This window comes from Notechis scutatus, chromosome 12 (genome assembly GCF_049901735.1).
Source record: "Notechis scutatus isolate UNSWTSFEM ecotype Mainland chromosome 12, rNotScu1.2, whole genome shotgun sequence".
NCBI lineage: Eukaryota > Metazoa > Chordata > Lepidosauria > Squamata > Elapidae > Notechis > Notechis scutatus.
This window is the reverse complement of record NC_142020.1, coordinates 3421697-3449410: the sequence shown is the minus strand read 5'-3', so window position 1 is coordinate 3449410 and position 27714 is coordinate 3421697. Positions and strand designations below refer to the sequence as shown.

The 27714-nt window shown below is 41.4% G+C and overlaps 1 protein-coding gene across 1 annotated transcript in view; it reads left to right on the top strand.

Moving 5' to 3' along the window:
- The window catches only part of USP7 (ubiquitin specific peptidase 7), a 92026-nt gene that overhangs the window by 38911 nt on the left and 25401 nt on the right, over positions 1–27714 (top strand). The window contains 7 exon segments of the mRNA XM_087973134.1: positions 7135–7239; positions 13830–14028; positions 15576–15714; positions 16705–16793; positions 18720–18828; positions 25417–25547; positions 26960–27014. Of these exon segments, the coding sequence (XP_087829260.1) occupies positions 7135–7239; positions 13830–14028; positions 15576–15714; positions 16705–16793; positions 18720–18828; positions 25417–25547; positions 26960–27014 (827 nt within the window).

Below are 27714 nucleotides of genomic sequence, written 5' to 3'. Positions count from 1 at the left end.
TCATATTGTCTTGGATTCAAGTTTGGTCGGGTATAATCATGGAAATCCTAGATATAAATAAATCAAAACAGTGAAGGTTACATTGATTTTTAGCAGGTCTATGCATGAGTTAAATCTGTAGTTTTGAGTTCTTTTTTGAGGGTTCTTGTATTTTATTTTCAGTTGCAGTAACTTGCAAACAAGTTTGGAATGATTGTTTTGAAAAATGCCAAAATAAACAGCAACCGTATTACTAATCGATATTTCCCCCTGTCATATTGCCCTCCTTTAGATTACTTATTTGGCTTATTCAGAATTGGACAAAAGTTTCCTTTTGTAATAGGAATTATTTCTAGATTTGGTAATTAGGCTGCTACATTTTTTCCAATAATTGCATTCTTCACTTGTAGCAACCATGTAAATGTATTCAACATAATCTCTGTATTACATGACAAAGGTGTATTATTTTAGGGAGGGGAGAAATACTAATCAATTGACTTGAGAGATGTAAAATCCCCCCTTCTTTCCTTTTAATTAACAATAATTTTCCCTTAGGCCAGCTAAATCTCCCCCCCAAAAAAAAAAAAAACCTCAGCATCTCACAGAAGGGTCTTATAGAACAGTCATACAGCTAAAGTTACTAAGAGCCATTTTCAGGATCATACCAGCTGTTAGGTAGTAATGCCGCCCAGTATATTGTTGACATAAAATTGCTTGTTGGGTTTTTCTCCTTGTCTTAACTTTTGCAGCTGCTGGCTGTTAACTAAAAGACAGAGTGGGTCAGTCACAAATATATCCCCACGGCACTCTTTACTTTGCTTGCCTTAGCCAAACGGTTTCTTGGAAGGTCCTTTGGTTCCTTCTAGCTGAACAGCCAGTCAAGACTGAAAGAAATTAATGGTTGAAGCACTTCTGCATTGTATTCGTCAGCGGGCCAAAACTTACGCTCCCCAATTGACAAAGATGTTTGTGCTTTGTATAGGTTCTTGCGTAGGAAGAACCTTATCTTGTATCTTGAGAACCACTGGAAGGTGCCCGGGTGGGTTAATCACTTCTCTTGCAACTCTCTAGGTGATGTAACTGATCTTCAAGCTGGTTGGACACACTAGATAGATGTTAGGCCACCCTTTACATTTCTGCACTGGTAGGAAGGACTTCCACCTGGCGCCATTTTTAAATCAACATGAGCCTGCTTGAACTCTATGTCTTCAACCCAGGTGAGATCTTAAAATCGGGGCTAAGCTTCACTCATGAATCAGATATTTCTCAACGTTCACAGAAATATTGGTCAAATGCAGTTGCCTGCTGATGCTGTTTCCTTCAGAATCCTCAGCTCTGGAATAAGGTTAATCACCAATTGCACCCCATGCTGTTTCCTCCCGTGAGCAGCTGGAGATGCGGTGCTTGCAACCATAGGCAACATTCAGACTGGTTGACTGTGAATATCATGGGCTGTGACTTCCAGCAGATTGATTTAATCTTCTGCTTGTACCACGCTCATCCAGTTGACCGAGTAGTGGTTGTCACAGAAGATTGGCTTTGTGTTTATCAAATCCGTTTTTCAGCAAATAAGGAAGATTTTATTTTTATTAAAATGTCAGTCAATCTCACTGGAAAACATAGTTTTCATTCTTCGACAGGAGCAGATCTTTATAGGCTGAGATTGATCAGGGATGGGTTTTGATTTTAGCCATATTAGAGACCTGCTTCAGGAGTGTGTGTGTGTGTGTTGATTTGTTTTTCTGCCAGAAAAATCTGAACTCTTTTTTTTCTACTGTTACTCCTCTCATAACTATGTTTGTACTTAAGGCAGCTATTTTTGAGATGTTGCAAATTTATTCGGAGGTGTTAACAAACATGTTTGTGGAAGTTTGCCTTGATGTGGCTATATTTACTACTTCTATTAAGCAACTTTATGCAAATTAAATGGACCTTAATTATTTTATTGAACCATCTGAAATAAGAAAAACGTACCTTTTACATAGGTGCAGATTGCAACAACTATAGGTTGTCAGTCTGTGAATGATCTGGAGATTTTATTTTCTCAATATATTGCTCTTCTAAGGTCCTACTGTCAAGATTTCAACCTCCCAAATCACTGAATTTTAGGTATCTCAAGAGATTTCTGTAAATAAATTCTACATAAAAGGACTTTCCTTGTGCCAGATCAAATGTGAAATAAGCACTCTTTTAAAGTTACCTTTGGATCCTACTCCCCTTGGTTTTTGAAAACATGTTGCGTCTTTTAACCTTAGTTCTTGAAACTGTTATCTAATTGTGTAGATTGTGGAGTCCTGCAATCATTTTGTTGCTTTCATTTTATGTATTGTTTTTTATTTTTATTTTATTTATTTGTTTATTTTGTCAAACGCTTACAATACAATAGAAATAAGAATAAACCTAAGTTTAAATGTAAGAAATTGGAACTAATAATTGGGGACAATAGGACAGGGACGGTAGGCACGATGGTGCGCTTATGCACGTTTTATTTTCATTTATTGAGTAGTACTGTAGATTAAATGCAGAAGGCATTGCTTTTTTGGACAGTGAGTTTGAAGTTGTAGTCCAATGAATGTTTATTTAGTTGACAACATAAAACTGTAATGAATAGCTAATACCTTAAGATTTTAAAAAAGTAATAAACTTGGGAAATGGGCTAAAAGTGACAGAATGAGTTTAATTGAGGCAATGAAGCGTTCTCACTTAGGTTAGGGGTATTACATTTTGGTGGCTGTGTTCCACTTACATTTTGGAGAACTTGGATTACCGTAACTAGGGTTGTGATTTATAGCTTTGGTGTTTGGGGTGGAGGGGGAGATTATTATTATTACACTTTATTAGGCCTAGTGTGACATTTCACTAACATCTTGGGTTTTTTTTTATCTCAAAGTTAGGAAATAAAGGAAAGTTAAATGTGCCAGCACTTTTTAGTTATAAAGGCCAGAATAAAGTCCAGAGGCTACATGCTGCCTTTAGGAAAAAGAAATAACAGTTTTAATTACAGAGCGTGAAGTACCTGGCTTGCTAATAACATGGGCCAAAAGAATGTTGAAAAAGCAACTGATGACTGTGGCAAAGAGTGCATTAGAATGGTTAGAATGCATTTGAAAGGGAGGGATTCCACAAAAGGAAAAAAAACAATGCAAGAGAGAGAGAAAACAAGATAAAGTTATGATTATGTGAAAGGGTACTTGGACAAGAAAGAAAGAGAAGAAGTAAATAATCAATTTAGGCATTTTTAACAGACTATATTCACTCCGTTGAACTGCCTTGGCAAAGCAACAGGTTAATTTTTCAGGCCAGTCTTCAGAGGCATTCATATTTTTCAGCAGTGACGTTGGCAGCTCTCTGCTAATTTGTCTTTTCCTCTCATCAATGTAAGGTGACTTCTCCCCCAATTATTTGGGAAGGGGAAAACATTGCATCTTCCCACATGAGATGCTCTTTTCATCACATTTTGCATGGAGCTCTGGATACTGCATTTTACGAAGGATTGTGACAAACTAGACTGGATTGTAAAGATGACTAACAAGGATGGGCAAAAAGACTGGATCTAAGAAATCCACTTGGTTCGGGAATGGACTATTTTCCATCCCCGAGACAGTTTGGCGTTTTCCAGAGCTGGCACAAATTTGTGTAAAATCTGTGAATTATTTTTTTTTAAAGGAAATGCCTGTGCCACTGATTAAATTCCCAATGTATCTTTTTTTTTCAAAATAATAATGGAAAAAGTCTTCTGATTTGTGTTTTTAGTACTAAAAGGGATGTTAAATTTCCCTCTTTGAAAGGAAACCTGTTTTCTGTTGTTTCAGACAGCAAGTATGAAAAGGTATTTTTATTTTACAGGATGGTTAATGTTGTAAGCTGCCCAGAGTCACTTTGTGGATGAAGGAAGGAAGGAAGGAAGGCCCAAAGTTAGGAAAATATTCATTAAAAAAAAATACCTTGAAAGTGGAACAAGTACGGATTACTCAGTGTTGGTATCTTCACTGAATGTGTTTCAGCAAAGCTAGAAAATCATCCGGCATGGATGCTTTAATTCAGGGGTCGCCAACCTTTTGGACCTCAGGGACCACCAAACTCATCATTTTAAATCCCGCAAACTACAGACCCTGGGAAAATCCCCCAAAAAGTCTGCAGGAAAATTCCCCACCCCTTTTTCCTACTGATTGATCCATTCTTTATTTGGGATCGCAGGATACCATCTCCAGCTCCATTCTCAGGGGGAGAGAGAGAGAGACTTGGCTTCATGCAAGGAAAGCAGCAGAAGCAGCAGAAGTCTTTATTTCTCTCCCCCAAACTCCACCAGAAATGAGTCTTTGCCGGCACAACCTCTTGGAGCAGGAGGCCTTGCAGGGTCCCAAAGACTCATTTCTGGCGGAGTTTGGGGGAGAGAAAGAAAGACTTTTGCTGCTTTCCTTGCGTGCAGCCAAAAGCAGAATAAAAAAGAAGTGGAAAGAAGCAGCCCGGGGGCCAGGCGAGGCACATGGGGTGAGTGGGGCAAGTTCCCCCCCTTTGCCCTTCGCCCCCTTCCCTCACTACCTCATGTTGCTCGCAATGCAAGCGACGCAAGCCTTGTGTTCCCGCAGGCCATGTGGTCACAGCCTGGATTAATTGCTTTGGGGGTGACATTTCTCGGCGGACCACCAAAATTTTCTCGCTGACCACCGATGGTCCCTGGCCCACTGGTTGGCAACCCCTGCTTTAATTCATTGTCATCATTGATGATGTTACCTGGTTTGAGTCATGAACCATCTGCAAGAAAACCAAGCTCAAGAGAGTCCCATGGACCCGTGGGTTCAATCCTGACCTATAAATATTCTCTTCTATTGAATGCTTTAATTTGGAGTCTTAATTGGACTTGATAGACTGAGTGCCCCCTTCCTACAGTGTTGATTATTTGAAATCCGCAGGGCACCAGGTTGGGAAAGAATTTCTCTATATAATCATATCATATGAACGAGGCATGCCACTGAGCAGGAAAAGTTTTTAATCAGATTTGAACAGACTGTGTCCAACTAAGTCGTTTAGGTATGATGTTTCAATTTATGGTGCAATGTGGATATTTTATAGAAGCCTGGAAGTAAAAGCTCCTTAAACTCTATTTTGATTTGGTAAAAACTGTAACACACCCAGTCACATTTAAAACAAAAACAAACAAAACCCCACCCATCCCATAATTTTTAGACTATTTTAACCAGTCTCAGTTTGTCCAATAGTTTAAATCAAGAAGGTATAACTAGTTATAGACCACAAAGTATCTAGTTCATAAGTTGTGTGTTGGCAATTTAGATAGCCCTCAACTGACAAAGCTCATTTAGTTCATTTGATCAAGTGATCAAATTCAGTTTTTTGGCAACCGATTCATATTTACGATGCTTGCATTGTCTCTGGGTCTTGTAATCACTTTTTGCGCCCCTTTGACAAGCAAGGTCAATGTGGAAACCAGATTCATGTAACAACTATATTACTAACTGAACAACTGCAGTGATTCACTTAACAAATGTGGCAAAAAGGTCGTAAAATGAGGCAAAATTCGCTTAACAAATGTCTTGCTTAGGAATAGAAATTTTGAGGTTAATTGCAATCATAAGTCAAAGACTACATGTAATAATAAACTAGCTTTAAATAAAAGAGCCTTTCCTAGTAACCTCCAGGTACGGTGGGCAATTTCTATGACAGCTTGGGAGGATTGAGAGTTGTAGTGAAATACCCACACGGCTGGAAATCCTATCCTAAACAAAAGGGCATTCCTTTGTAAGGATAATGAAAAATTAGTTGCTGCCTAACAATAAGTTGTGAATTAAAAATGCAATCCTTTACTTCCATTACTGCAAGCAAAATAAGACTTTGCATTTTGGAGATACTACCTTAAATAATAAAATGTTATAGCATTACCAAGTAACTTGGAAAACTTTTCAAAGCAGGAAAAAACAGTAGGTCAGTAGTAGAAAACAGAATATTAATGATACAATTCCAGAGTATTAAAGGGCCAAACTATATTTTAGGTACAGCTGGCTCTACTATTTTTCTGACTTTGAGGGGGGATAACTGTTAATCTGGCAACACTAAGGTATGAATGGTTTAATTCTTTATGCACTTTTCCTGTAAATATGACTCTTTTGTGCTAGTTAGCATGTTTGACTGTAGGGATAATGAAGGATTCTACATTATTACAATTAAGAGGCCTCAACTGTGTCTTGCATTTTCCAACTCATTTTAAATGCGTAAAATAATGCGCTTAGCAAATTTTACAGTTTTCCCATAAGACAAAGCACACTTTCTGAAGCCAACTTTTGTTTTTTGGAATTTCTTACACTCAGCACTGTGTTTTTCCCTAAGATCACTGAAGTCAGCACCTGTAGTGATATAACTTTGGTGGTAAATTCTGTGCAATGAAGGCCAATGAAGCTCTGTCCTGGGTGCTGAATCGCCTTTTGAAGGCCAGATGCTTCACTTGTAATGGGGGGAAAAAAGAACATACTAGTTTTACATCAATTTGCCAGATCACACTGTGAGTGAAAAGTGGTGTAAACCTATGATTCGACAACTTTTAACATGAATAATAATTCTGAGTAGTTTTTGCAAGAATAAGCTGGGGTTACTGTAGAAAGAAAATTAGAAGCAACAGGCTGTCATCAAACCATTGTGACAATATTTATTATTTTTCTTATTTGGGATTACTTTCCAGAAAAATGAGCTGAAGTATTTTATTAATACAAACGTTCTTTGGGGTGGGGGAGTGTGTGTGTGTGAGAGATGATAAAGTTAGAAGTGTAATTTGCAAAGCTAGAAGGGCAATATTTTCAAACATTATTTATCTGCTGATAAATTGTTCTGTTTGCCATCTTTTATGTACAGGAAGAGACAGTTCAAGTGTACTAGTAAGGTGAATATTGATGGCGTGTTACAGTTGTGTGGCTGTTTAATGCTCTTTTTTGTTTTTTGAATTTATATATAAAATTTCCCTACTGTTGCCCTCTGCCCTGCTCCTCATCCCATTCCCAACATGGTAACATGAGGACTGCCAACCCAACAAAGCAGAATGTTGCCATATTGAGACAAAACTCTTTATCCATTCCTTCGCTATATTGGTCCACACTGCTGGCACAGCCCCATTTATTGATGTGCTTCTGTTTTCTTTGTCCTCAAAAGCTGGAGATGCCGATGATCCACCAAGAATTACCCCAAATCCAGTCATCAATGGGAATGTAGCCATGGCTGATGGTCACAATAACACAGAAGAAGACATGGAAGATGGTGAGTAAACCGGCTCTCAGGTTGGTGGTGATGTGGAAAGCTGGCTTTGTTTTCTTCAGCAAGTAGTCCCCAAGGGTTTGATATGCTAGTTATGGAGACCTATCTAGGGAAGAAAACTTCTGAAACATTTGAGGTGAAGCTTGTAGCGGATAAAACGGATAAAGAACATTTTCTTCCTCTTTCATAACCAGAATTATTAAATTAAATTAATGGGATACAGGACAGAGAAAGCAAAATAATTCCCTACATGATGGATAAACAAGTAGTAGGATTCATTGCTAGTTGGACATGCTAATTGTCATGCACTATGTGGAGAATTGCTTCATTTTAATTTGTTCTGAATCTCTCACTATTTATCTTCAATGGATGAACCCAGAATCTAGGAATTGGAAGGAAAAGACTGTCTTTCTAACCCCCTCTATAGAGAGTGTTATTTTAGACAGTTCTGTCAGTGGTTTTCTCTGCCAAATCATGTTTTCTTGAATCTGGGTTAGAGCAACATGTGGATTCTCTTGTTGTAAATTGTAGCTTAGGGTGCAGTGTAGTTGAAGAGAAGAATCAGGGGAGACATGATATCAGTCTTCCAATATTTGAGGGGATGCCACAGAGAGGAGGAAGGGGGTCATGCTGTTTTCCAAGACACCCAAAGGCCAGATAAGGAATAATGGATGGAAACTGATCAAGGAGAGATTCGACCTGGAAATAAGGAGACTGCAACCATCATAAGTATGAGCCAGTTACCAAGTGTCCAAATTTTGATCGTGTGACCATGGGGGTGTTGCAACAGTTGTAAGTGTGAAAAACGGTCATAAACCACTTTTTTTCAGTGCCGTTGTAATTTTGAATGGTCACTAAATGAACTGTTATAAGTTGAGGACTATATATATACAGAGAGAGGGAGGGAGAGACAGACAGAGAGAAAAGTAGGAGACGCCTCTATTACAACTTTACAACTTGTAGGTTTTTATCCTGCTGCGTCATTGCAGACATTATAAGCTTAAACTGGTGATTTTAATAAGGCATGCTTAGACTGTATTTCCCGAATTTATTCAGTATGTGACATGTGCCACCAGGGGAAACAACACATTTTATCATGTGTCTTCTAATGTAAAACATGCATATAAAGCAGTGTCCCTTCCACATCTGGGACTTTCAGATCATTTATCACTGTTCCTTATACCGGCATACACCCCCCCCAGAAGGAAAACTAACCCTTAAATCAAACTCATCAAGATCTGGCCGGAGGGAGCACTTGACCAGCTGCAGGATTGTTTCTCAAATACTAATTGGAATTTATTTGAACAAGAGGATTTGGAGGAATATACAAAAACTGTCCTGTTTTACATCTTGACCTGCGTGGATACGGTTACTGTGAATAAGCGCATCCGGATTTTTCCAAACCAGAAGCCCTGGATGAACAAGGACGTGCAATTACTTCTCAAGACACGTGATATGGCATTCAGGTCTGAGGACACATTTTGGCATAACAAGGCAAGAGCGGAACTGAGGTGGGGCATCAAGGAGGCAAAAAAGGACTATAAAAGGAAGATTGAGGACTACTTCACAAATAATGATGGCAGGGAATCAAACACATCACTAATTAGAGGGGCATCAACCCCATATCGATCAATAAGGACGCATCACTGGCAGAAGAATTGAAGTGCTTCTTTGCCCAATTCGAACTGAATAGGTCTTCGAACACACTGCCTCTACAAACCACCGGTACTCAACTGTTCACAGTACAAGAGTATGATGTGAAGCAGGTGCTTAGAGCAGTGAATGTGAAAAAGGCTGCTGGCCCTGATGGGGTACCTGGGAAGGTACTCAAAGCATGGGCTGACCAGCTCGCAGGTGTGTTTGCAAATAGTTTTAACCTTTCTCTTACACAAGTCATTGTTCCATCTTGTCTTAACACTTCCATTATTATTCCAGTTCCCCAAAAGCCCTCTCCTGATACTTTAAATGACTATAGCCCGGTAGCTCTCACACCCATAATTATGAAGTGTTTTGGAAGACTGGTCTTAAAATATATACAGGATTGCCTCCCATTGACTCTTGACCCATACCAGTTTGCCTATCGGAGTAACAGATACCCATACCTTGACCCATACCAGTTTGCCTATCGGAGTAACAGATCCACAGAGGATGCTATTGTCATGTTTCTCCACATTGCATTGAACCATCTGGAGCATAGTGGGAGCTATGTAAGGATGCTTTTTGTTGATTACAGCTCGGCTTTTAATACCATCATTCCAGATATACTGATTAAGAAGTTGCTAGAAATGGGCCTCTCCTCTCACATCTGCTGTTGGATAAAGGACTTTCTTACTAACAGACCCCAAACTGTTAGGATTGGCAGCTATTTTTCCTCCACTCTTGTTCTCAGCACTGGCTCTCCACAGGGTTGTGTGCTGAGCCCCCTTTTGCATTCACTCTACACCTACGACTGCACTCCCTCTTGTCCCACTAACTCTATAATAAAATTTGCAGACGACACCACGTTGGTGGGACTCGTATCAGGAGAAGACAAAACAGCCTATAGGTCAGAGGTTCTCAGACTGGTCTTGTGGTGCAAGAGTCATAACCTCGCCCTGAACATCAAAAAGACAAAAGAATTGATTATAGACTTCAGACGATGCAAAGCAGAGCCTCTCCCACTATATATCAATGGAGACTGTGTGGAAAGAGTTCGTAGTTTTAAATTTCTAGGAACTCAGATTTCTAACAACCTTACTTGGTCAGTCCACACTATGGCCACTGCAAAGAAGGCCCAACAGCGCCTGCACTTTCTGAGGCTGCTGAAAAAGAGTGGTCTGGGTGAGAAGTTGCTGGTCACTTTTTACCGTTCTACCATCGAGAGCATTCTGGCATACTGTGTAACGGTGTGGTATGCTGGATGCTCTGCAGTGGATAAGAAGATACTCCAGGGAGTTATAAACACAGCACAAAAAATCATCGGTTGCTCTCTTTCTTCTTTGGAAGAGATTGCGAAGACAAGACTCCTCTCTAGAGGACTAAAAATCTCCACAGACCATTCTCAACCTGGACATTCATATTTTGAATTGTTGCCATCAGGGAGATGTTATAGGTGTCTTAAAATGAGGACTAATAGACTGAGAAAACAGTTTCTTTTCCAAGGCAATAATTGTCTTGAATCAAACAATGCATATGTGATTTAGCCCTATGTATATAGTGGCGTTTTTAAACTATCTAACTTACTATATGTTTTCGATAGGTTTTAGACTAGGTTTTTAATTTATTATTTGAATTATTTAATTTTTAAATACTCTGTAGTGTGATTGTGAAGTGGTGTTTGGGACACTGCTGGAGTAACTTTCAAATTTCATTGTATTTGTAGAATGCAATGACAATAAAGGTATTCTATTCTATTCTTACTAAGATAAATGCAATTTTAAAAAAATAATATACACTTGTACAGTAATACAGCTGCTAGCTCAAATCTTCTTTCCTGCCAGGATTCATGTTCACTCACGCCAAGGCTACCAAAAACTCCAGCAAATTAGAAGGTGGGAGGACATGAGTCAGCTTCACATCCAAAACATCATTCACATTTTTTTAGGAAAATCCTGAGTCATGTTGACTTGAACTCAGTGGCACTTCCTTAAGAAATACAGGATGTGGCCATAAAGCAAACTTCAATAAACATATTGACAGCTAATTCAGTTTCTTATTGAGATATTTTGCCAAAAGATGTTAAGCCACTTTGCTGTAGTACAGTAGTCCTTGACTTAACAACGTTCCCTTTAGTGACAACTGGAAATAAAGTGACATGGCCATTTTTTCACACTTACGGCCGTTGCAGCATTCCCCAGGATCACATGATCAAAATTCAGGCATTTGGCAACTGGCTCATATTCGTGGTGATTGCAGCATCCTGGGGTCACGTGATCCCCTTTTGCGACCTTCTGACAACGGGGAAACCAGATTCACTTACCAACCATGTTCCCAACTTATTAACCGCAGTGATTCACTTAACAATGATGACAAGAAAGGTTGTAAAGTGGGGGCAAGATTCACTCACATGTCTCACTTAGCAACAGAAATGTTGAGCTGGATTGCGGTCATAGCGTACAAGAGCCCAGGCTAGAAACTGGGAGGCTGCGAGTTCTAGTCCTGCCTTACACACAAAGCCTGTTGGATGACTTGACAGCCATGCTCTCCACCCTAGGAAGAGCCTCTTTCAAAATATTGCCAAGAAAACTACTTGGGACCTATCTGGGTAGTTGGTAGGAGTTGAAACTGACTCATTTTAAGGCACATAATGCACACAGAAAAGGTTCACAGTGCATCTCCATTTCTCAGCTTAAATTCACAGGCTAAGAATTCACCATGCTAGGCAAATTTTGATTTAACGGTGTTCTGTTGGACAAGCCAGGCTCACACTTAATATTAGATTAGGTTAGGTTAGGTTAGGTTAGGTTAGATTAGATTAGATTAGATTAGATTAGATTAGATTAGATTAGATTAACAGAGTTGGAAGGGACCTTGTAGGTCACCTAGTCCAACCCTCTGCCCAAGCAGGAGATCCTTCATTTCTGATAGAGGGCAGTCCAATCTCTTCTTGAAAGCCTCCAGTGATGAAGCTCCCACAACTTCTGTTCCATGGGTTGATTGTTCTCACTGTCAGAAAAGTTATCCTTCATTCCAGGTTGAACCCCTCCTTGTTCAGTTTCCATCCATTATTCCTTGTCTGGCCTTTGGATGCCTTGGAAAATAGCCTGACCCCCTTCCTCCTCTCTTTGGCAGCCCCTCAAATATTGGAAGACTGCTCTCTTGTCTCCTCTGGTCCTTCTCTTCCCTAGACCAGCCATGCCCAGTTCCTGCAACCGTTCATCACAAGTTTTAGCCTCCAGTCCCCTCATCATCCTGGTTGCTCTTCTTCTCTGCACTTTTTCTACAGTCTCAACATCTTTTTTATAGTGTAGTGACCAAAACTAGATGCAGTACTCTAGGTGTGGTCTTACTAAGGCTTTATAGAGTGGTAGTAGTACCTCACTTGATCTTGACTGTATCCCTCTGTTAGTGCAACTTAGTGTCTGTGCCAAAGTGAGACTCTGCTGGTTAGTTGAGATCCAGCATCTCTCAGCCCTGAGAAATCAACCTAGTGCTCCCTGTATCCATAGAATTGGGTGAAAGGTGGGGAAGGAAAGCTGAAAATCACTGAGAGGATGAGGCACCCGACTCTGAATAGCCAGACAACTGATTCTGATGGTGATATGTTGATATTGAACCATATGGGGATTAGATGGATTTTTTTTTTTGAAAAGTTGAGGAGATGCCCAACACCTTCTGAATTCTGTAGCCAACTTCTAAAGTTCACTTTTATTTTGGGAAATGGAAATGGAGCAGAAAATCGGTCACCACAGCCTAATTGAAAACTTCACCATAGGGCACTGATTGATTGATTGATTGGTAAAATTTATAGGCTGCCCATCTTACCTCAGGTAGCTCTGGGCATCTTACAATCATGCTTGAAAACCATTGTGAAACAATTCATTTTACAATTGTTTTGCGATAGGGATCCTTATTTGAACAAGTGTTCATCAGTGGAATCGAGCCAAGGAGAAGGCAGTCCCCCCCAAACCATGTGTTATGGGTCTCTTTTTCTGTACAGACTTAGCATTGGGTATCCGATGACTGACCTCATTTTTATGACATTTTTTGCAATGGTAGTTAATTGAATCACCATGGTAAATTCCCAGTCATTAAGCCAACCCATTGTCTGCAGTAGACATTTTGTGCTGGGAAACGGAAGCAATCACTGTTTTTTTCCTCCCCCCCCAAAAAAAAAACATTGTAAACCACTACCACATGACCACTGGATGTGGCAAATGGCTGCTATGAAAGTAGGCCAGTTGTTGGGTGCCCAAAATGCGATCATGTGACTGCTGGGGACCCCAGCCATTAGAACTTTGGATCCCAGTTATAGCAAGAGTACTTGGACTTATATTCCGCTTCACAGTGCTTTACAGCCCTCTCTAAGTGGTTTACAGAAGCAGCCTCTTGCCCCCAACAACCTGGGTTCTCATTTGACCCACCTCGGAAGGATGAAAGGATGAGTCCACCTTGAGCCGGTCAGGATCGAACTGCTGGCAGTGAGCAGAGTCAGCCTGCAATACTGCATTCTAACCACTGAACCACCACAGCGAGAGAGATAGAGAGAGAGAGATGGATGGATGGATGGGTGTTAGATAAATAACAATAGCACTTAGACTTATATACTGTTCCATAGTGCTTTCCAGCCCTCTCTAAGCGGTTTAGAGAGGCCACCTGTAGCCCCCAACAATCTTGGTCCTCATTTTACCGACCTTGGAAGGGTGGAAGGCCAAGTCCACCTTGAGCCAGTCAGAATCAAACTTCTGGCAGTCAGCAGAATTAGCCTGCAGTACTGCCTTCTAACCACTGTGTCACCACGGCTCATTATAGATGCCTTTTTATTGTAACTTTGGATGATCACAAATGTCAAATCATAATTCGGGGACTACTGAACCAGTGATGTAAAATCTCTCGTTGGGAGACCCACGGAGAAGGCTGCAGACTCTCGGAATGGTTGTTTCCTTATTTTGCAGACACGAGCTGGCGGTCAGAAGCGACGTTTCAGTTCACGGTTGAGCGTTTCAACCGGCTGAGTGAATCGGTCCTAAGCCCACCCTGCTTTGTGCGGAACCTGCCCTGGAAGATCATGGTGATGCCACGGCTTTACCCAGACAGGCCACACCAAAAGAGCGTAGGATTCTTTCTTCAGTGCAACGCAGAGTCTGATTCCACGTAAGTCCCATTATGAATGGATATGCAGCACTTCTGTCATGCCCCTGTCAGAGTCTGAATCTGAGGAGGAAGTCGAACAGCTGACAGGGAATGGGAATGTGGCTCCGTTGGCTGTGGAGGAAACTGGGAAGGGCACAGTCCGGTTGGGCAGAGCAGGGAAGAGGTAAAACAAGGGAGAGGGGGTTCAGAGGAAGACCCATGCCCACCCCCTCTTCATCCTAGGGCACGCAGGAAGGAACGGAGAAGGGAGCAATGTGGGGTGTGTCGCTTAGGGGGGAGGAAAGGGCCCTGATTCCCTTCATTAGCCACAGCTGAGAAGACAGTTGATAAGAAAGGCAGGCTGTGTGCGGCAGCTGTTGGGAGCAAACGTGACTTTATCTTACGTTGTCGTTGCTTATCTGTGTTCCGGGTATCTTCCCAACTGTGTTGAGTTATTGTCGTGCCTTCAAGTCTGGAATTCTTGCTCCTGCCTGGCCAAACTAATTACTGCAGTTTGGCTTGTTTGGATTTAAAGTTACAGTTTTTGTTGACCATGTTTTGGACTTGATTCTCTGCAGCCAAAGGCTGTTCCTGGGAGAGTTTTTTTCCAACCCAGAAGGTAACAGGGCATTGGTGGCAAAGTTGGAGCTAATAAAGGGACTCTTATTGATTATCTGACTGTGTTGCCTTTGTGCCACACCCCAGGTCATCCCAACCTCTCTTGAATGCAGAGCCATAAAATTTTCTGCATGTGGAAATGTTGCCTGATAGGAGATAATGCATCCAGCATTATCATCAGCAGGGAGAGGCCAAACAGGAACAGTACAGTAGATGTGTGTGTGTGTGTGTGTGTATATATATATATATATATATATTCAGAGGACTTACATCAATGAAGATCCTCAATCATCCAGGTAGAGTTGTCTGGAAGTTGAGTCATGGCAACCAGAGATCTTTTCTATTTGGTTTGAAACGTTTCCCTCCTTATCCAAGTAGATCCAAGAAGAAGCTACTTTGATCAGCCGTGAAACATTTCCAACCAAAAAGAAATCCAGTTGCCATGACTCAACTTCTAGGCACACCTGCAGAGGACTCATTTGTCACTTCTGAAAATTGGGTGTTGGCTACAGGGTTGGTAGCCTCAGAGAACATAATGAGAACAGTGACTTGTTTTAGTCCAGGCTGGTATTTCAACCTTTGGCAACTTGCAGGGGTGTAGACTTCAACTCCCAGAATTCCCCAGCCAGTTTTCGAAAGTTTTTGAGGAGTTATGTTACTGCTTGAAAGGAGTAACATTTTTAACCTTCTGTAGAAGAAAATAATCAAATGAAATGGAAAATTTATGTGGGAAGTAGCATTTTTTTTAAAAAAAACTTTGTTTAAAGGTGAAGCGGTTCATAAATTGCTTCCAGGATATTAATAATGGCTACCACTTCTGGGTGGTTACCAAAAGAAACTTTTAAATCCAGGAGTGACAAGAAATGAAGAGGCTTGCTCAGTAAAATGTAATTTATGAGTGGCTTTTCTGCAACACAGTGTGTCAAGTGTTATCTCTCTAATTATCGCAGGTCATGGTCTTGTCATGCGCAGGCAGTCCTCAAGATAATAAATTACAAGGACGATGAGAAATCTTTCAGTCGCCGCATCAGCCACTTATTCTTTCATAAGGAAAACGATTGGGGCTTTTCCAATTTTATGTCTTGGAGTGTAAGTAACTGCTTGCCACTGGGGATGGGGGGGAGGCAGGCGTGGCATGTTGCATGGGGTCTAGGACAGTTTGCCATAGCCAACTTGCTACGGCCAACTTGCCATGGGGACAAGGGTTGTAATATCAAAGAAATGGTAGAATAGAATCACTATTTAATCATTAAAAAAAGGATGCCAAAGAAGGGACAAAATGAAACGTGAATGACAACAATTAAAATATTTTTTTAAATTATTTTAATTAAATTTGAATAATTAATTTGAATTGTTCCGGGGCGGCTTGTCTGTGGCGAGTTGTCCCATTCCGTGTTGGATGGAGTCTCCAACCTTGGCAACTTTAACACTTGGGGACTTCACCTCCCAGAATTCCTCAGCAGCAGAGTCCGTAAGTCTTAAAGTTGCCAAGGTTGGAAACCCCCGGACACATCACAAGCCAGGTTGAAGTGGAGTTGTGGGTAGCTTGGCCACCTTATCTTCTCTCCTTCCCCTCTTAGCTTAAAGTAATTTTTTCAGAAACTTCTTTGTGGAGTGAAGCCTTCGTCATCTGAAATCCTTGGCGTCAAATTGCAGGACAACCAAGCGGAGTCTCATTAAAGCATCCTGAGATGCAGAGCTCTCAAAAACTAACTTTGTGTTCACAAATACCTTCTCAGCAGCTCTCTAAGATCAGGAACAGACAAGAAGCAACTTCTATAATAGAAGAAGTGGCTCTGCACCGCACCCCCCAGTCCCCTTTGCCTCCCAGTTAATTGTGTTTGCAATTGTCAAGCTGTCAGTGGCTTCTATTGATTTCTCGAAACGGCCATCTGTTGACAGCTTGAGACATCCCCATATCATTTGAGCTCAGTGATAAAAATTGATGTGTGTTTATATTGACTTGAGCCGCAGATTGAAACATGACCTTTCAGGAACGGAAGAGCCCAAAAGATTATTGCGTCTGGTTTTGATGTTCTTGGTTCAATCCTTTCCTTCTCTCGTTTTCTTTTTTGATAGGAAGTTACTGATCCAGATAAAGGCTACATAGAAGATGACAAAGTCACTTTTGAAGTTTATGTTCAGGCTGATGCTCCGCATGGTGTGGCGTAAGTAGCCTTTGCTCTTTTTTTCTTTCTTGGAGGGGGAAAAATAACTTGCTTAACTTTTTCCTTTGCAGGTTTTTTTCCGTTTTCAGACTTATGAGCTATTTTTAAGAAACATTACATTTTTTTTAAATGGTGGGGTTAAGAGAGGGAAAACTCATATTTTTCTATCTTAAATCTCTTTCACCAAGTCAAAGACTTACTCCTTCTCACCTTCTCACATGTAATCCTTGCCTAATTAATACATTAGTTAACAAGTTTAACAAACAATCCCTACCATGTTTTCAATTTTCTTCTAAGGAACTGACATAAAATGGAAGAAGGAGGGATTGTAATTACAGGATCTTCCTTCAAATGGAGCTGGTTTCTTGGAAAGACCTTCAAGTTCTTCTAGGACGGACGGACGGGGACACACGCACACACACACACACACACACACACCAGTGAAGGAATCCTCATACCACCTAGACAAATGGCTGTTCAGTGTTTTCCTGAAAACCTCCAGTGGTGAAACACTCCCAACTTCAGAAGTCAGGTTTTCTTGAGAGATTCCCCAGCTTGGTCCATCTCTCACAAGGTCCTTTGTTCATCTTGGAGGAAAGGATTGTCTTCAGAAAGTAGAAAGTCCTTTCCTTAATTGCTTTCAAAAATCAAGAAATGAACACCGTTTCGATCCTTCCCAGGGTTTTAGTGAACAGGGTATTGGAAACAGGCCCGTTTCGTCACTTCCTGTATTTCTGGAAATACCGGAAGTGATGAAATGGGCCCATTTTTCGGCCTCCAAAGGCTGCAGAGGCTTCCCTCGAGCCTCTGGGAGGCCGAAAAAGGCCTCAAACGGGCCGAAAATCAGCTGGGAGGCACGCAGTGCAGGTAAGAGGGCAGGGTAGTCTTCTGGGTGCTGGCATGCGAGCGCACACGCAATTTTCAGCATAGGAGCCCAAAAAGGTTATCCACCACTGGTCTACACAGTAATCCTCCTCTCTCCACAGGACATGGAGAGTCCTTGACTTACAACAGTTATTTAGTGACGGAAATTACTTCGACATTGAAAAAAGTGACTTATGACCATTTTTCATAGCAATAACATTAAGCACTTAGAGACTTATATACCACTTCACAGTGCTTTACAGCCCTCTCTAAGCGGTTTACAGTCTCTTGCCCCTAATAATCTGGGTCCTCATTTTACCCACTTCGGAAGGATGGAAGACTGAGTCAACCTTGAGCTTGAACTGCAGAAGTAGCTGGCAGGACCACATTCTAACCACTGTGGCACTTAAGACCATTGCAGCATCCCCCAGGGTCATGTGATCAAAATGCAGATGGCTTGGCAACTGGTTCATATTTATGACAGTTGCCGTGCCCCAGTGATCCTTTTTTGCAACCTTCTGGCGAGCAAAGTCCATGGGGGAGGCCAGATTCATTTTACAACAATGTGACTAACTTGACAACTGCAGTGATTCACTTAACAAACGTCTCACTTAGCAGCAGAAATTTTGGCTCAATTGTGGTCGAAAGTCAGGGACTACCCATATTGTAGAATCAGTATAGACTCTGTTGCTTATAAATTTTAGCATTATGGTCAATAATTCAGTTTCGAACAAATCATTTCACAGGGGCAAAGCTTCTAAGCAGCTTTCATTTTTCAGACACGTGACTTTTTCTTTGCAAATTGCTGCATCTTTGTTTTTAATTTCTCTTTTTGGTATTGTTGCTTTGTTCGAAGTCTTGAAAAGACTTCAGAATTCTGAACATGTGTACTGTTATCCTAATTGCTTCATAACAGATGCGCGATTTGCTGACTGTTAAATTTGAACCAGCCGGATTTCGTTGATGAAAACCAAGCTTCTAGCTTGGTTTCAGTGGTGTGTGTGTGTGTGTGTAAACGTGTGTATGCCCAATTCTTATATCCCAATTCTTTGAATATTCCAGATGGGACTCAAAGAAGCACACAGGTTATGTGGGGCTGAAGAACCAAGGTGCAACCTGCTACATGAACAGTTTGTTACAGACATTATTTTTCACAAACCAACTACGAAAGGTAAATAAATATGTATTTGAAATGGACTGTGGTTAATATATATGTTTGTATGTATAGCATATGAATCAATCAATCTACAGTATTATATCTTCTTACTATACACACACACACACACATATACACATGCACACACACCACGCACATATATACTTTTGAGAGCGGGCATCAGAATGTCTTTTTTAACATGTGCCAGTGTGTACAAGAAATGTGCTGCTGACCAATATTGGTATATATTGCATTGGAGAAGAAAACATTACGGCCACTCCCCTGGGTTTATTTCAGTGTTTGAATTTACCTGTGATATTTGCAAGATGCAATATTTGTGGTTACCTCCCATTGGAATCTTAATTTGCTGCTCCTGTTGTGTTTTGTGCTGGAGTATTTCCCCCCCCCCAACCAATAGCGGTCTCTTTATGTAACGGAGACAGCCCTGCTATTAAAGAGGAGGCGATTGTGCACAGTCATCATAGATTAAGTCTTGTGACTCGTGCGCCCAAGCAAGGCTTTCCAAGCACCGCGAAGAAGCAGCGTTTAGCAGCAGCAGAGCTAATGGAGATTCACATAAGTGAAAGGAAGAGGGCAGTGCCATTTTATCCCTGATTGCCAATTATAAAACGGCATCTCAGAACTACCCACTGCCATTGTCGTCACGAGCTCCCATGTTCCCTATTCAGAAAAAAACAGGGTTAAGTGGACTGCGGTTTGCATTTTGTTCCATTGTGAATTTTGTCGTTAGGTTTCTTCCGTGAGCAAAAAGTCTCTTCCAGAGTTTTTCCTGCTCAGTGTTTTAAGTTTTCATCAGACTTTACAGAAAGGATAAATGCGAATGGCTGGGAACAGCCATCTTTTCTCGTAAAAACCTGTCTTTTTTTTTCTGCGAAGAACTCCTGAAAGGGATGTTTTCTGTCCCACCCACTGCTTACAGTTGGTCCTCGGGTTACAATTGAGCCCAACGTTTCTGTTGCTAAGTGAGACATTTGTTAAATGAGTGTCATGCCCTTGTTAGAGTTGGACTCTGAGGGAGAAGAGGAACAGCCGACAGGGGGTGGAAGTGTGGCTCAGGAGGTTGTGGAGGAGGCTGGGAAAGGGAAGAGGCCGGCTGGGCAGTCAGAGGAGGACCCAGGCACATCCCCTCTTCATCCTAGGACACACAGGGAGGGACGGAGAAGGAAACAACTTGGCTTACGAGAGAGGAAGCGGCCATGATTCCCCTCATTGGTTGCTGCTGGGGAGAATAATATATCAGAGAGACACGTAAAACACAGCGTTGCCAGAAGCAAAGCGTCTGTTATTTTGGGCTGAAGTTATCTTGTTTGGCGTCCTTCCAACAGACTGTGCCTTGTTATCTCTTGAAGTTGGTAATTACTTATCTTGGTCCGTTGTGGAAATTCCTTCATTGTAGTTTGTTTTGGGTTTTTTTATTTCACCTCTATCTGCTCATTAAGTTTGCTTAAGTATTGCTTTCTTCTGAAGACTATTTTTGAATACGTTTTATCTCCAACTGAGAATTATTGAACAGTGGGGCCAAGTTGGAGGCATTATAAAGGACATTTATTTACGTTTTGGATTTTGTTACGTTTGAGTTACACACCAGGTCATCACAAGTGGTCACTAAACAAACAAATATGTAAGTTGAGAGTTACCTGTATGTTGGAGATGAGAAGGACATTTTCATGTTGTTGATCACTTTTTCCCCCTACGCCAGAGGTGGTATTCAGCCAGTTCTGACTAGTTCTGGAGAACCTGTAGCGGAAATTTTGAGTAGTTGGGAGAACCGGCCAACCCCACCTCTGACTGGCCTCGCCAACCCCATCTTTTCCCTGCCCCCCATTGAGTTCCAGCTGATCGGCTGGGTCTCCTTTGGTTGCCCTGCCCAGGAGAACGGAGCTGGAAAGCAGGCTAGTGGGGTGGGGAAGGAATGGGGATTTTGCAGTAACTTTCCCCTGCCACGCCCACCAAGACCCGCCCACAGAACCTGTAGTAACAAAATTTGAATCCCACCACTCCCCTATCTATTATGCTCCTACCCCATCCATGCTCCCATGATTGAGTTTGCTAAGTTACCGTGACAAACGCAGTAAGATCTCCACATTTGAAAGAAAAGAGGTAATGGAGCACAGGAAAAGTGCAGACGAGATTATCATTATCAGGGAGCTAAAAGAGTCTCTCTATGAGGTAAGGCTAGAAAATTTATAGGTTGTCCTCAACATACGACCATGACAGAGCCCCAAAATGTATGTTGCTAAGTGAGTTTTGCCCCATTTCACGACTTGTCTCGCCACATCTGTTAAGTGAATCCCTGCCGTTCTTCAATTAGTAATACGGTTGGCTGCAACTAATGTGATCGAAGCATTTTAAAATTCACTCCTCGCGGCGTAAAGAAAGTGGGCAGACAGAGGTCCTTTTTGGACCTTTCCAGACAGTAGAACCAAAACCTGACTCCGGTGGAAGAAGTGGCGTAGATAAAAGAAAGCACACAAACTCCACGCAGACTCTTTCATCCCGTGAGACGCTTCACCACCAATCGTGGCCATTAGCTCAGGTGGCTTTTAAACCTATTGGAATAAATTTTACGGAGGATGAGTCTTTGAGGGCTTTTGATCTCGAAGACACCCCCCCACCCCACCCCCGTGAATGTCGGAGGTAGCAGGAAACGCCGTCACAAACCAATTTCAGCAACTTCCAAGGATGCTTTCAGTCCGAGAGGCTTTGATCCTTCAGAAGCACAATAAGCAGGAATGCTTGGATTTTCATGGTTGCTCCACTCCATACACTTGAGGAAAGCGAGCAGGTTAAATTATTTTCTCCCACTCCGCTATCCTATTTCCTTACGTCTAGTTCAGGGGTGTCAACCTTGGCAACTTTAAGACTTGTGGACTTCAACTCCCAGAATTCCTCAGCCAGCTGGCTGAGGAATTCTGGGAGTTGAAGTCCACAAGTCTTAAAGTTGCCAAGGTTGGACACCCCTGGTCTAGTTGCTTTAGTTGAGCAAAGAATACGTTTTTCTTGGGTTTTGATGGCCCTAAAAAGTGCCAAACTACCTTGCCCTTTTTAAAAATGTGTCCACAGTTTTGTTTGTTTTTTAAACCGGAAAGCTTCATATTTTGGTTTGTTATCATCTTTCTGGTTAATAACGAGGGTCCTTCATTGCTTAGGCATTGTGCCAAAAGAGAGCCACCTGCCCCGATATTTTTGCTTCTCATTTTTAGAGCTCTTTATTTCCCATCTCTAGTTCTTTGATCTTAGATAGGGAACCGCAAAGCCAACTTTTGCAAATTAATTCCCCCCCCCCCCCCAGATAATTTGGCCTTTTTGTCTGGGGAGGTTGGAACTAGAGTCCGATACTTTGAAAGTGTCCAATGGCAGACAGCAGTTCCCCAAAATCAGGAAGAATATCAGCCTGGAATTCCTGGGACCTTTGTTGGGGGGGGGGCAGGGGGGGAAATGAGTGGGGTGTTTTGTTTTGTTTTTCAAAATCTGACCAATCAAAAGCTTAGGGTCACTTCCATTTCACCTCTTAAGCACAGCATCTGTTTGTCAGGTAGGACTTCAGTGAGAAAGACATTCAATATGTTTGAATATTAGTAGCTCGGGTTATTCAGTAAATATATTCAGTAATAAATGTGGTTTGCTTAGTTTTCTATATTTTTCCCATTCCCCCCGGCCTTAAATCTATTAAAGGAGTAATGTCATATTGCTTGAAACTGCTCTGCAAGCGTGATGGGTGGTACAGAAATTTAGTAAAAAAAAAAAAAGATTTAAAAGCAAAATCTCTCTTTCCCCGATCCTATGCTGCTTGACTGCTCCCACCCTTGTCTTTCAGGTCTCTGTAGATGTAGATGTGCCTATCCACGTACCCCAATAAGCAGTTTTTAAATACCAACCCAAGGTTATAAAAAGGGGGAGGTTTTTTTTAATTTTATTTGCTGGAAGAAGTATTTTGTTCAACAGTCAAACTTAAGCCTGGTTGATCTTCTCTTCACCTCTTTAGACTTATTTAGATTGCATAGCAGGTTCTTTATGATGCTATGGTCAGAATTACTAGGTTCTGTTCTCCCGTTCATCCATTTTAAGTCCATCGTAATTTTGCTTTTTGCAGTCTCACCTTTTAATCTCCTTAGGGCCCTTGACTGGTGGGTCATGGTTGTTCTCATCGCTTCCCGGAACTGTTGATGACGTCTGTCAGTAGACTTTCACAATCCTTTCTACCTTACATCGCAGGTTCACAAATGGAATCAGGGCTGTCCAGTATACAGAGCAAGTGGTCAGCCACCAGGGTGGATAAAACTTGATGGTTTCTTTTTTTTTTTTTTTAAATTGGATTTTTAAATTTTAAATTGGATTTTTTTAAAATTTAAATCGGATTTTTTTTTTAATTTTTATCAAATTTATTTTAATAAAATGTTTTCGGAGTAAACATCTATCTAAAGATAGTTTTCCATTTAAGATACATTAATAATTTAGTTTATTCAGCATGAAATGGAGCTTAGTTATGCAGCATGAGGCCGTATATTTTGCAATATTGGGACTATCGGTGAGTCAACAGCAGGACAGAGGAGGAGCCGCTGCAGGACAGAGATTACAGTTGCTCTTCAAAAATTATGATTTAAATCGAGTTGATTTAAATCCAGCCTTTTTACTAGTGATTTAAATTGTGATTTAAATCACCTTGATTTAAATCAAATCCACTCTGTCAGTCACTGAGCTCCATTCATTCTCCAAAGTTGACTCACAGTGTTTGTTGAAACCAGGTCAATAAAATACAATTCTGGGAAATAAACATCTCCTACTTCTGCAGCAGCTCCAGAAACCTTGACTATCGAATTCTTGCAGACAGAAATTTTCCATTTTATTTTGCGGAGCACAGTTAGAAGATTGCAACACATACTTATCCTACTCATAATACCTTGTATTGCCTTATGTAAGAGGGAAGAAGGAAAGCATAATCTATTGCAAACATTATCCTAAATTTTGACCCAATTCAACCTGCTATATAAAGCAAAATGTGAGTGTGATCGGATAAAAGGGCACATTGGCCAGTGTGAGAACAAGTGCTGCCCTGGATTTTACTTTCACACAGACTTGAAAGGGCGTCCCATAGAAATCAGCATACTTCTACAAGCATTTGACCAAGAGCTTGGGGTGGTGTGTGTGTGTGTGTGTGTGTGTGTGTTTATCTGTCTGTCTGTGAGTTTGGTATTCAGAATTGTTCTAGAGAGATGGGTTAGAAGCTGGACAGCTCCCAGGATCAAATTTTTCTTGACAGGGGAGTTAGTACCAAAAGAAGCAGCTCTGTGGAACAGATAGAATAGGTCTATCAAGTGCTTCGAACTGCAGGAGCCCTGCCTGAGGCACTGCCTCAGCTGGAATATGGCACAGCTCTATTTCTTGATGTCCTTCAGATGCATCTGGACTCCTCCACTAGGAGGGCAGCGCGGTGACTCAGGGGTTAAGAGGCTGGGCTTTTTGGCTGGAAAGCCGGCAACCCAGGTTCGAGATTCGAGTGCCACATGAAGGGGTGCGCTCTCGTCTCGCTCCAGCTCCTGGCAGTTCACAAGCATGCAAATGCAAGTAGATAAATAGGTACCACTTCGGTGGGAAAGTAGCAGCATTCCATGACATCATGCTTGGCCAGACAACTGTGGAAATGTCTTCAGACAAAGTTGGCTCAGTGGCCTTGAAACGGAGATGAGCATAACCCTCTAGAGTCAGCAGTGACTAGCGGAGTAAAATCTGCAGAGTCTCCTTTACCTTTTACTACAGCTCTGCAGTTGAGAGAGTTTTATGGCCCTAGGGGAACTGAGCATCCTCACTCGAGCTGAGAAATGTGCACTTCTCTCTGGTTTTGGGGAGAGTGACTTGTGGCGGGGGGGGGGAGAACATCGGATGGCCAGTTTTGTTTAACAGTGGACCTTGGTCCTGTTTGAAATTTACGAACCTCTCTTTATAACAATATCCCAGGATCATGCATATGTGAGAGTAAAGACTGGGTATAAGTCAACAGTAAAGCAATATGAAATGCAGTCTTGTTTAGAGACTCTTTTCTCCACTCCCCCATTCCTAATCCCATGTCATATATGGTAAGTACTGAGCGAAATCTTAAAGCGCCACTTTCCCAGACTCAAACAAGGGGCTGGTTTGGTGGTAGTTTAGGACTCCAAAGACCAACCTATTGCCTAAATGTAAACAACCTTTCACTGTCAGCAGCCTGGGTTGCTGTTGGATATCGCAAAGCAGGTTGTTCAGGAGTGAATTTAACTGAATTGGCCAGCAAATCACCACAGGGAACCAGGCATTAGATGAAAAAACAAAACATCTATGGAGATTCTCTGTCATCCAGGTCGTAGTTGTCCCAAAAGGCAAACTGGACTTCGTTTTTCCTTGAAGACGTTTCACTTCTCATCCAAGAAGCTTCTTCAGTTCTGAGTCAGTTTTTGGATGAGAAGCGAAACATCTTCAAGAAAAAGAAAAAAAACGAAGTCCAGTTGCCGTTTGGAAAAAAAAAACACCTTTTGGGACCCGACATTAAAAACAAAAGGACTGGGACCTGTTTCCAGAATTTAAACTCAACTTACCTGTGCTTTTTAGGCTGTATATATGATGCCTACCGAAGGAGACGACTCTTCAAAAAGTGTTCCTTTAGCGTTGCAGAGAGTCTTCTATGAACTTCAACATAGCGACAAACCAGTAGGAACTAAGAAGCTAACAAAATCTTTTGGGTAAGTGCTGGAAAGGTTTCCAAGAGCTCTTCAACCGCTAAGCGATTAGCAGAAGTTTCTGGGGCTTTTCAGAAGTGTTTTTTTTTTCTGATCTCTTAAATCGTGTACCTTTTGTGAGTGCAGATGGTACCTTATTAGGGCTGCAGCAAAATTAAAGTGTGTTCAATTGATTAACCCCACAAATCTTAATCTGTGTATTGATTGAACTTGCATATGGGCAGAAACAATGTCTTTAAAATAAAATAAAAAGCTTGCTGGCATAATTAGGAGGCATGTGCACGTGCAAGAATTAAACCTCTTTTAATCAATTAAACATTGCAGCACTACTTAGCTGTAGCACCTAGCGCACTCTGGCACTGAATAAATATGGCTGGGGCTGGGGCCGGTGAGTAATTTAAGGTAGTTTTGTTGCATCTTAAAATAGTGCCTACATCAATGAAAACCCCTCACTCGAAGTCCTTAATAGCCTGCTACCAATATCCTGTCATTCTTAAGCATCACTTGAAGGAAGAAAGTAGCAGGCCTGGTTCTCAGGGGGAAGAAATTGGCATTCATTACTTTAAAGCAGGAGATGGCCGTTTTATGACCTGTACACTTCAACTCCCAGAATTCCTGATCCAGCCATGCTGACTCAGGAATTCTGGAAAATTAAAGTCCACAAATCATAAAAAGTCCATGATTCCCCACCCGCTGCTTTAAACTAACAGTGAACTTGAGGCTTAGGACATTCTTACAGCCAAGGGATTGTAGCCTTTCCCCCTTGGCTGTGGATGATCTTGCTTGATAGAAGAGATCCCAACACCATATGTGAGACCTCTTGTTGAAGACAGGACGTTTCTCCAGAACTTCTTGGAGAAAATTCCTTCATCAGCATTGTCTTGATTCTTAAACCAAACCAGTCTGTAACACATGAAGTCAAAGGAGATGGTGCTAAATGTTTTCATGCGGAATATTCACAAGATTAATAATACAGAGTCTTGCTTGTGCTCCACTGTTTATGTTCCTTCAATTTTATTTATCGTCATAGATCAGTCTTTGCCCCCCATTTTTTTAACTTGTCTTTGTTGCAGCACTCTTTTACTAGATAACGTTCTTCTATCATATAACACCCCATTGGGGCAGCTGCCCGGCCTCCTTGGTGTAAGGTTAAGCTACCGTTGTGATTTTCTTTCCAACAGAAAGAAAAGTGTGTGTACACGTGACCAGCAGCCATTCAGAAGAGAGCAAAATGCAGCCTTTGATGATTCATTAAGAGATTAACTGAATTCCCAAATGCTTCAAAGCTAATCTCATTTTAATATGTCCTGTTTTGTTTGTGCACCGAATCAGATGTATTTGATGCTTGTGTGGTTGCTTTCAAATGTTAGCATTTTATAAGAGGCCCTTTTTGTTTTGTTTTGTTTTTAATAAAGATGGGAGACTTTAGACAGCTTCATGCAACATGATGTTCAGGAATTATGTCGAGTGGTACGTATTGTTTCTCTTTTCTTTTCACTCAGCAGCATTCAAACTGAGATTCCTGTCCTTTGTTTATGCAGCCTCTGCATAAGGAACAATCACATTAAGTGCATGCTTTTAATAATGGCACTTAATTCCAGTTCCGTTGGATTGATTGATTTTAAATTTTGTCTCGGCCCCTTCCATTTTCTTACCCTGGCTTCACCTTCTTTTTAAGGTGTAGATTCCAGCATGTCACTCAAAAGCAAAAGTGGTCCCAATGCCTGAAAAACGGGGCCTTTTGTTGGTTTGCAGAGTTTGATGAGCCTAAAGCCTTCACCGGGGCTGAGCTCAGATTCTTACAATCACAGCAGATGATAGCCTTTCCCTTGATCCCAAGAAGCTTAAGTTAATATTTGGATGAGAGACCCCTGAGATATACAGGTTAGACCGGGAAAAGAATGATTCCCCACCCCTGAAAAAAGGCAATGGCAAGACATTTCCATATTGTTACCAAGGGAACTATAGGGAAATGGTTATGAGGTCACTTGGAGTGCAGTTTGGCTCCGAGGAAGCTTTTCTTTGACAAGTGGGGAACCTATTTGATGAGCGGAAGAACTGAAGGGTTGTGTAAATTTGTTTTCCTGCTGGTAATGGCCGTCTCCACCTTTCTTAAGATGAGAAGATGCCATTTTGAAGTCTTCAGAACCTGCAATCAGACTTAAGAAGA